This window comes from Malurus melanocephalus, unplaced genomic scaffold (assembly GCF_030028575.1).
Source record: "Malurus melanocephalus ecotype Western Australia unplaced genomic scaffold, MMel_1.1 scaffold_0, whole genome shotgun sequence".
NCBI lineage: Eukaryota > Metazoa > Chordata > Aves > Passeriformes > Maluridae > Malurus > Malurus melanocephalus.
Window position 1 is genome coordinate 1,494,785 of NW_026623232.1, and position 11,080 is coordinate 1,505,864.

The 11,080-nt window shown below is 42.6% G+C and overlaps 1 protein-coding gene across 1 annotated transcript in view; it reads left to right on the plus strand.

Moving 5' to 3' along the window:
• The first annotated feature begins 1,516 nt into the window (after positions 1–1,516).
• Positions 1,517–11,080, plus strand: part of NUBPL (NUBP iron-sulfur cluster assembly factor, mitochondrial) — a 77,408-nt gene continuing 67,844 nt past the window's right edge. Inside the window, exons 1-3 of the mRNA XM_057390204.1 lie at positions 1,517–1,678; positions 2,608–2,755; positions 6,964–6,998. Of these exons, the coding sequence (XP_057246187.1) occupies positions 1,538–1,678; positions 2,608–2,755; positions 6,964–6,998 (324 nt within the window). The 5' untranslated portion in view covers positions 1,517–1,537. The remainder of the gene's footprint in view (positions 1,679–2,607; positions 2,756–6,963; positions 6,999–11,080) is intronic.

Genomic DNA, 11,080 nt, shown 5'->3' on the forward strand with positions numbered 1-11,080 from the left:
TTATTTGACCTCTTCGGGTGTCTGTCTGTGTTAGTTATGCAAAATACGCTCATTTGGGTACATCAAAAATATGAATGAGAATCACTCAAGGATAGGAAAAAAAAGTTTAACACTGTAATTTATGTGTTGTAGTTGAACACTGGAATATGCCTTTGGAAATGCTGGGGTTTAGCAGAATGCTAGATTGAAGCTTTTAATAATATAATTTTAAAAGTAACATTTTAAAATGGTGAAAATTCTGCTCTCTGTGAAAGAGAGGAAATGTTTATCATAACACTTTAAACTGAAGTAAAATCCTCTGATCCATTACATAGTACAAGAGAAGACACTGTCTACATTGTATTTTATATTTGCAAATTAATGACCTGAAACTGCTAAGACCTGAATTAATTCTATAACACCACATAACTGAATAAGGACTACTGATGGAATTTTAAGAGCAAATCATGTCAAACCAATCTCTTTCCACAAAGGAGTTACAAGCCTTGTAGGTGGGAGAGAAGCATGAGATGATGTCTTATAGCTGTGTGCTTTACAGCTTTAAGCAAATCTCACATATCATAAGGAACAGAWGTGCAGTTTTTACTGAGTGAACGTAAAATGGATGGAACACCAAAACTATCACCAGAATAATGATCAGTGCCAAAGAGTAGGACAAGAGGCAATGGGCAGAAACTGATGCACAGAAGTTCCACTTGAATATGAGGAAGAACAACTTGTGCAGGTGACCAAGCACTGGTACATGTTGCCCAGAGAGGCTGTGGAGTGTCMCTCAGTGGAAATATTTAAGAACCATCTTGATGCAATCTTGTGCCATTGGATGTGCAATCTTCTGCTCTGGGATGACCCTGCTTGATCAGGGAGATTGGACCAGGTGATCCAGGGTGGTGGCCTTCCAACTTGACTAATTCTGGGATTCTGTGCTTTAGTGTTATTTAAAAAACCCAACCAACCGTAAAACCCAAATCAAAATAAGAAAAAAATAAAAACCCAAACAGGTGGCATCTGACTCAGCCACAGGTCTCTTTGTTCTTTTACCAAATGATCCAAAGGAGGAAATGGGATATATTTATTATTTGTAGAGGACACAAACTAAGACGGGACCAACCTCCTGGCCAAACATTTTGCGGACCAAGATGAGAATTCAGAAGGCACCGAGGAGCCGAAGGACAGCGCCAGAACGAGCCCCTGCGGGATAATTACAGCACTACGAGGAATAAGCCCGAAGCAGTTTGCAATGCTTGCGGTCACCCGGTGTCCATCCCTTGGCCCCCGTTTCCCTACAGACAGCGGCAGAGATCTTCTTTCCGTGCCGCTGCTTCTCCCTGCGGGAGGGCGCGGGTCGCCACCCCGCAGCACCGGAGCGGCAGCAGCTCCCGGCGCCACGCCCTCAGCTCTCGGCAAGCTCTGCCCGGGCCCACCCAGCGCCAGTCCCGCCGGCGGGGCAGCGGGAGGAGCGCGGCGCGGCGCGGCGCGGGGGGCGGGCCGAGGCGCGGCTACACGGCGCCATCTCAGCGCGCCCGGGGCGGCCGCGGGCATGGGAGGCTCCTCCTGGCTGTGGGCGCTGCGCGCCGCCCGCCTCCTCTCCATAGCCGGCGGCGGGAGGGTTCCGGCGGCGCGGCCGTGTGGCCCGGGCTGCGCGCCCGCCGCTTGTGCCGCTCGGTCCGCCGGCTCCGCGGTGAGTGGGGCGGGAGCTCCGCCGTGCGCCGCGGCTGCCATGGCGGGAGCGGAGCGGAGCGGGCGAGGAGCGGGCTGGGCTGTGCCTGTGCTTGCGGGCGCACCGTGGAGGTGGCAGGCGGGACGCTCCGTCCTGCGCTGGCCATGTCCTGCTGCAGGCGGTTCGGCGGCAGCGTCCCTGCGGGAGGGGATGCGGTCGCTGCAGGCGTCGGCGGCGGGAGTCGCTCTGGAAGATGGATGGGCTCTGCCCGGTTTTCACCCGGGCCCGCGTGAGCTCGGTGGGGGCAGCGCGCGGTGCTCGCCGCACAGTTGTGCCGGACGGGGCGGGTGGCACACGGCCTGCGGGGACGCTCCGCTCGCCTGCCCGTCCGTGCAGCAGCGGGCCCCGCGTGCGGCTGTTTCCGGCACGAGCGGCGGAGCGCACCCGCCCGTCTGCGGCCCCTCAGCACCTCGAGGTCCCGCTCCTTCGCCCGCTCCGTTCGCTGCCTTTGTTGTGCCTGAAACAATTGCACCGAAAGGACCGCCAGGTCTGGTCTGTTTCGTAAAGCGTCCGGCTTTTAAAACAGTGTTGTGGTGTATTTCAACCCAAGTTGTTTTTTTTTTTTTTTCTTTAATTGTTAAGATCAACCATATTCAAGTGTTTGTCAGAAGACAGTGTGACTGGGGGTATTTTTTTTTTTTTTTCTTTAATTGTTAAGATCAACCATATTCAAGTGTTTGTCAGAAGACAGTGTGACTGGGGGTATTTTTCAGTAGGCCCAGTCCCTGCCTATCTGGGAAGCAGGATCCGTTTGGGAGACCCCCTGTGCAGAATGTTCTTTTAGACAAGTGGAAATTTCTCACTGTGCACGTGGGTTCCTTCCTGTCAGTGTTCTCTGCGAAAACTGCAGGCTGGTGCATAGGCATTCACTGGCTTTTTGATTTTGTTAGTCCTCAAGCTCTGGGGATGAGGCTCTGAGGGACAGACGTGCTCGGATCCTGTCACGCGGGCTGCCGAAGCAGAAGCCCATAGAAGGAGTTAAGCAGGTGGTGGTCGTGGCTTCTGGAAAAGGGGGAGTTGGAAAATCAACAACAGCAGGTAAGGTTTCTGCTTTTTTATAATTTGCTTTACACGTTTTTTAGCGCTTTGTATGGAATATTTAGGTGCTTGTGTCATTACGTTGTGCTTTTTACCTCTGTCAAGTCYAGTTGCAGCCATTGAGAATCTACTTGGGTACAGAAATCTTGGCTTTAACTTAGGTTTGAAGTGAGCAGACAGCTTTGACATAATATCTTTGTGATGGTGCAGTCTGTTCTGAGACATCAGGACATCTTAAGAGGCGATGCAGGCTGAGTTGAAGGGGATCGTATGCCAATGCAGTGACACTATTCCTCCTTCCCTAGCAGCTTAGGTGTGCCTACACAGTGCCTTTCTGTGCTATGTCAGCAAAGTTGTGTGCTCTGTAGAGGATACTTACAAAAATGTTTCAAGATCAGGACTGTTCAATTTTCTCAACTACTTGCATAGGTGTTTCATAAATAAAAAGTGAAACAGTACTCATAAATCACACAAATTGATCAGAGCCTTGTGAAGCACTTTGTACTCTTCTCTCAATTCCACCATTAGGTTTTGAATTAGTTTTTCTCTAACTGTGCCATTCCTAGGTGGTAGAATGAGATAGTACATGGGTTACCAGTGCTGCAGAAAGTTACTTGAACTTAAGCAGATGACAAAATGCAAAAATGTTTGTTATGCTTAACAAACGAGGTGGCCTTCTTACAGTGGTGGTGGATGAGGGAAGAGTAAYTGGTGTCATTTGTCTGGACTTCAGCAAAGCGTTTGGCGCTGTCCTGCATGACATCCTTGTCTCTGAACTGAAGAGACAGGGAGTTGATGGATGGACCGCTTAGTGGATTAGGAATTGGCTGGATGGTTGCATTGCATCCAGGACTGGGTCACCCAGCAGAAGGAGGACCTGTTAGAGAGGGCCCAACTAGTGCCACAAAGATGATCAGAGAACCTCTCCTGTGAAGACAGGCTCAGAGAATAGGGGTTGTTTAGCCTGGGAAAGAGAAGGCTCCAGGGAGACTCTTAAAGCACCTTCCAGTACTTAAAAGGGGCTTACAAAAAGGAAGGAGCATGACTTTTTATGTGGGCGTATAGTAATAGGTCAAGGGTGAATAGTTCTAAACTAGAAGTGGAGAGATGTAGGTGTCAGGAAGTAATTCTGTACTGTGAGGATGGTGAGGCACCGGAACAGGCTGCCCATACAAGTGGTGGTTTTCCCATTCCTGGAAGTGTTCAAGGCCAGGTTGGATGGATTTTGTGCAACCTTRTCTAGTGGTAGGTGTCCCTACCCATGGCAGGGGTTTGGAGCTGGGTCATTCTTAAGGTCCTTTCCAATCYGAACCATTCAGTGATTCTATGACCCTGAAAGTAAATGTCTTTGAAAAGAATTCTGTAAAGTGTTAAAAATTCGTTTAAAGATCTCTTCCCTAGCATCTAGACTGGAGAAGAGTCATCATTTATTTGAGGGATGTCTACTGTTCATCTCCATGTGTTGTGAATAACAAGTGGATATAGCTCTTAAATTATCATTTTGGTGTTTGAAATGGACTGATTGCCTAATCAATTCTAGAACTAACATAATATCTGTACTAAAAGTAATTGTACTTAGAGAAATTTTTTTTTTATTTTTATCTGCTATCCTATACATAGGATACACATACCTGTAAAAAGACATGCAAAACAATTATAACTTGCATTTCTTAACCATCAAAAGGCATATCATTATAATATATAGACTGGTTGATTGGTTACTAAAAAGACCAAATACCTGTTCATCGGTCAACAGTTTACAACATGAACAAAATTGGAAAAGTAAATTCAGATTATTCTCCTCATGTCTGCAAACAAATGTCTAAGTTCTTGTAACTGGCATCTGTATGCTATTTCTACATAAAATGTAACACATGTATAAATAATACTTAGAGCTGAGAGTTCATTCCTATGCATTTAAAAATAAAATCAGGGTTCAATAAGCATTAAATAAGATACTGGAAATGTAAATGAACCATTCAAATGGATCCGTRTTGGACAGCCTTTTATAAAGGATGTTTTAATTCGTAAATGTTGGGAAGGAAATCTATACTCCTGTTTATATTATAATGAGAATGAATTTCCTGGTTCAGATGAACAGTTGAATTTCAGATAACTTGTATGAACAGAAGTACTGCATGGCATCATTACTGAATGATGTACTTAAAATTCTTCTTACTTGAGGTTTGTGGGGAACATGTTTGGTGACAATTCTGCTGACACATTTTGAGAGTAGGAATTGAAAGAAAACTAGTAAGCACCAACAGCATCTAATTCTCAAAGCACCATAGAAAATATGTCAGTCTTGTTATATGAATGTCAAAAGGCCTCTTGTTTTTGTTTTTTCCCATATGGTTATGTTTCAGTTGCTCTGGATCTCCATTTCAGGAAAAGAGGATCTTCATTCTGCTCATGTTTGTCAGGGTCATTCCTTCACCTGTTGAATTACTCCTTCTGTTTGTTGAATATGACTTTCGCGTTGTATTCTCTGTTGCTTTCAGTGCTTTTTGGTCTTCTGAAATCAATTTAGTCAATGATTAGAAGAAATTATGTTACAGGAAAAGTATTTTTCAATGCGTGTTTAAATACCCTGATTGKTTTTTTGTTGTTTCTATTTGTATAAGTGTTGGTAAGTGTAAAAGTCTATTTGTGTTGGCTTGTTTGTTTGCTATGTTTCCTGTCACTTTCCTGTGAAGTTTCTCTTTTTCAACAGCATTCTTCTGTACTTATGCCATCTGTCCAAAGTTTGAGGTTTGTTTGTTTTTTTTTAAAAACCTTAGGTTTGCCTACTATTGTGCCCACTGTCTCCCTTCCTTCCCTTCAGTAGTCAAATACACCTTATTGAAGAAGCATTGTGAATTGTACTTTCTTTTTCACACATGAAAGTTCTTTAAGAAGATAAACGTGTAAAGTGATTTTAAGAAGTGAGTCTCCTTCTTCAGACAAGAGTTGCCATTGATTTTATTTATTTTTCTTTTTATGTTTATAATTGGTTTGCTTGTTTTTTCTCCGTATCTGTCATTTGTAGATTGGTCTCTAGGTTTCAGAGGATGAATTCTCTGATTGGTTTGGGGAATGGTTAATTGAGCAGCTGCTTAAATAGAAAATTGAAAAATAAAATCTATGTGCTTTGTTAGCTTAGGAGTAGAGAGGCTGTGTGCTTCTTTGAGAAAGCTATACAGTTGTTAATCCCCTGACTGTTTTATTTGAAGAAACTTAGCTTTCTTGGTGTCAAGTTCTTCAAGACAGCAATCTGGCTCCTCAGCTTCTTCTCAGAACTTTTTGTACTCTTCCAGCAGAACAATACTGCAGCTTACCTTTCTTGAAAGACTGTGTGGACATACAGCAACATGTAAAGGAAACAAAACATGTAACCTTTCATTAACAGGAAAGGGTTGTGTGTGTTTGGTTTCCTCCTGTGTTTTTTATTTTTCTAAAACATGTAACTTCTTGGTTTATAAAAATTACCGTTTGTTTTTACTGAGGCTTCCAGGAGGATTCCCAACATAATTGAAGCTGGTGASCCATTAAAGATACATGCTATTTAGTTGAGAGTTAAGTGTTGAGGGAAATGTGAAAGCTGTAAAAAAACCATCTTTTTAGTTGCTTCATCTGTTTTTGTCTGTTTTTTTAGTTACAGATGTTTTCAGGTAGATGTGACTTCGTTTTCTGACATAAAAATCAAATGAGAAGTGTGTATCGCACCTTCTTACAGAAAACATCTCTGTTYATTTTATCACAAGAAATCATAAAAAAGGATATGATCATCTTTTTGTTTATATCAATACTTACCTAATTTCTAGTTTTATCGAAGTTCACTAGTGTGGTGAAGGTTACTGATGGTAGTTATTTAGTATGGTGTTCATCTTCAAAAGTGGGTACTTCCAAAAGATTTTCTGAATGTTATGCTTTGGCAAAATACTGAGACTGTATTTTTATTTTGCAGTGTCCTCTAGAAACTGAGAATCTGCAAGTTTTTGCAGGTTAGCTTGAGTTCGTTTGCTGGTTAACAAATGTGGACTGAAATGTTGTTGCTGGTGCCCCTTAAATTGCAAATATTGTAGAGATGCAAGAAGCTGAGAACCAAGATATTAAATAAGTGTGATGTATTTATATTTTTTTCGTGTTAGCAATTATAACATTCACAATATTTCGGAATTAGGTTTTCCTGCATTTAATACTTTTGTTTCTCCTCTTCTTTCTTTTAGTAAATATAGCCCTCGCCCTAGCAGCAAATGATTCGGTAGGTGAACATTTAATTATCAGCCTTAACATGAAATGTATGTCATAAGTAAAATGATTACTACTGAGGCAGTCACATACATTTAATGTTTTTTTTTTTTACTTAGTTAATTTTTTGTTTTTGATGGGCTTTTGAATTTCTGTCTATTTGTTTATATTTTATCAGTACCCTGAATAACTTAGTGGATTTCATTCTGCTTCTGGATTTGGCTCTGTCCTTTTCCCGGTGTTTCACTGAGTTGAACTSCAGTTCTGGAAGGATGTATGGATGTCATAGTGGATGCTTCTGCACAGTGTAGACACTTAATAAATAATTAAMTTCTATCACTTCAGAACACTGATGTGAAAAACGTAGGAGTTAGTGCTGAATAGTGGCCAAAATATTTTTAATAGCTCCACAAATTTACTGTTTCTGGATAAATTACATGTAGGAATACTTTATCTATAAACAGCTAAGGAAAAAGAAAACCCATAAACTATGATTCTTCCCTAAAGCGTAGAAGTACCATTTTTTGAGTGATTTCCCAGTTTGGTATTACTCAAGCTGTTGCCTGGACTATAAATAGATGGTAGGAACCATTCAAGAGTAAATAAAAACCACAGGTGTTCATTATATCCACCTGCTGCTATAGACTTGGAGTAGTTCTGTTGTGCACATTTATTGCCACACAGGTAAATTTAGAAGCAAGCCTCCTTTGCAGTGGGAGGCTGTGTAGTGCAGGCTTTGTACTCAAAACATTAGATCCAAAGTCTCCTCAAATACTTTAATCAGGCAAATGTAGCATCTTTTTCTTGTTGTAAAAGTCAAGTAAAACAAACAACAGGTAGAAGGAACGATGRCTACATGCAATGTGCAGACTTCCTGTAGAAATTTTGTGTAAGATTTTAAAAAAATTCCATAGACTCAATCACACTTAGTAAAAGTGTTTAAAGCTGTTACATGAAATATGTACAGTTCGTGATTGCATCTGATCTTGTTATTTCACCATTTTTAATTCTGTGTTTTAAATAGGCTGTTGGAATAATTGGGTCACAGAGAAAAATCTGTCATCTTGAAAAGCAAAACTGCTTGAATGGTTCCTTCTAATTAACTTTAAAACATGGCATTTGCTCTAATACTTTTGCAAAACAAGTATCAGTCTGCAATGTGATCTGTTTTGTGGGATGGCCATTGAGTAGCTCCAAGGCAACCATGTCARCCAGTTGCACCTAACTTTCTGTACCAGCTTTTGTGTTTTTTAGATGATGTCTGATACTTCTCAAACATGCAGTTTTATSCATTTTTAAAATGTATTTAGATAATGCATCTCTTAGTACTTCTGCCATATGCAAGTTTTGAGATTATGCCCTTTGTTAGGAGTTTTGATGTTGCAATTATGTGGTGATGTGAAGTTGGAGGCCAGCATCTGGTGGATGATSCCAATGAAGAGCAGCTGAAATTGATGAAATAGCTGTGAATTGTGTGAACTGGTGGTCACAAATTAGCAAGCTGTTACCATAGTGAAATTGTGCATTGATGTAGTTACAAGTTAGTATGAAATTAAGGTGGATTAAAAAAGCAACTTTCTTGTTTGCTCATGCATTAATATATTTTTTTCTTTTGATGTTTGTTTTCTGTAAAATAATGATGGCATGCATCATGTTTATGTTTAATCTTTGGGCTTGAAGTTGGTGGTTTGTTCATTTGTGTACTCACATTGATTTCAGTTCACTAATTTAGTGAGTCAATGCTTTGAATCTCTGTGACCTTGTTCCAATCTTGGACTGTCCRGTGCTCTGAATTCTGGAGATCATTGCAATGTTCAGTTTTGTAATGGTGAATGAAGTAAATAAGGAAGTGGTTTTTCAGGGTCCACTGGTGCCTCATGGTGAATTTTATAGTGAATTTCTTTGTCCTCAGATACACAGCAATGGATGGCTTTATTTTACATTTAGTAGCTACTGATTGTGCCTCACCTTGCCATCGCTTTTGTTCCCTTCATTGCAAYTGGAAATTCACCTCTTTCAGAAGGAGCAGTAATGATTGTTAAATTAGTGCTTCAGGAGACCTTTGTAACTTCATTAAGAGTCCTTATGTCTCTTATAAACAAAACACAGATTGTAGAAACTAATCTTGAATTTGATGTACTGCTTAAAGAGGGAAGGAAAGGACTTGTGTAGGAAAATAGTTCACCATGACTATAAAGGTCTGTGCTACCTTCTTTAGTCTGTGTTACAAGTTCTATACTTGTAACTCAAATGTTCTTTTTCTAAGATAAAACAGATTACAGACTATTGACAACAACTGTTTCCTGGTGAGCAAGATCTGTGAAAGATTCTCTCAGAGGAGATTAGATTAGAGTAGATTCTTGATGCTTTCAGTAACAGCTGTGACATCTTATTTTTGTTTGGTGTATCGTAAGATAGAAGATTAACAGTCAAAGCATAGAGGATTTTTTGTTCTCTTGATAAAAGAAACCATCCTTCTATCTTTTAAAAATCTGCTTTCTGTAGTTAGAAAACAAAACAAGGCCCTCACTGATACATATTTTTAATTTTTTKTTTAAGTATGGCAGCTTTTTCACTTATCCTAGTGATGGTCTGAAAGACTAAGGCATCAACAGAGCCTTGGACATTGTCATGGGCACAGTGTTGTTGGCAGAGCCAGGATTAGAATTTGGGAGTTCAAAATCTTGCATGCTGGTGGTCAGTCTGTTTGGCATATTTTTACCTCATGGTTACAGAGTAAATAATTCAAGACAAGATTTCATTTAGCTGCCTAAGTACCATGTCCAAGACAGAGTAGGKTTTTTTTGGGAGATTTTTGTCTTTTGGTGTTGTTTTTTGATTCAAAGCCAGGGAAAACAAGCAGGACAGCCTCTTATCCCTCCCTAGAATATTAGTTTTTTGGTACCCTGGGTTACCTGTTGTAGATGGATTAGTTAAGAAATATATAAGCTCYTGGACCTCTACTGAGGCCTATAAATCTATACAGTGTTCTCTTTGTGTTAAGAAATAACTTAAGGTTTTACCCTTGTGTCCTATTGTTAATTGCTTGCTTAGTTTGACAGCTGATTCTTTTCATTCTTTTGATGTACCAGCAGTCAGTTGTGCTCCCCTAGGAGCCCTTGGGAAGAATTTTTGGGTTTTGTGCCAGGACGATTCATATTCAGACTAGAATGACTATTTATGAAAGCTGCCTGGCCAGAGACAATTTATTATAGTAGAAACAAGTTGAATTAATAGATGGCAGCAATAATAGGGTAGGGATTGCTTGTTTATGAACAGAGTATTTTAGTGAGCAAACACCAGCTGTGCATGACTAAGGATGGCACAAATCCAGTTGGGAGGCTGCATGCTTGTGCTGTCACTATGAGGCAAGCTCCCCAGTCAGATTTCCTTTGGCTCGTCTTTTCGTTCGGGAAGATTTACTTTTTCACTATAGGATGAAATGTTATTTTCTGTTGTAAAGGACAGAGGAGCAAGAAGTGAAACCATATGGACCAAGTTAGCATGTAAGCATAAGCGAGTGGCTTGTGCCTGCAGTAGTGGGGGCACGTGGTGAAAGGCAGCAGTTTACAGTACTCTAGCCTAGCGCCAGGGGTTACCGGGCCGTGCAGACCGGGACCACAATTGCTGTTTATGGAGGGTGATTTTTATCCGGGGGAGCGGTCCCGGTGTTCCCAAGCGAACCCCCGGTTGCCGAGCAACGCGGGCATGGTGGCGGGGGGAGCGGCCGGCAGGGGGCGCGCGGGCAGCGGGTGCGGGCGGCGCGGGGATGGGGACAGGGACGGGGATGGGGTGCGGGCTGCCCGGGGACAGGGACGGGGATGGGGTGCGGGCTGCCCAGGGACAGGGACTGGGATGGGGTGCGGGCTGCCCGGGGACAGGGACAGGGATGGGGTGCGGGCTGCCCGGGGACAGGGACGGGGATGGGGTGCGGGCTGCCCGGGGACAGGGASGGGGATGGGGTGCGGGCTGCCCAGGGACAGGGACGGGGATGGGGTGCGGGCGGCACAGGGACAGGGAGGGGGATGGGGTGCGGGCTGGCCGGGGACAGGGACAGGGACTGGGATGGGGTGCGGGCTGGCCGGGGACAGGGAC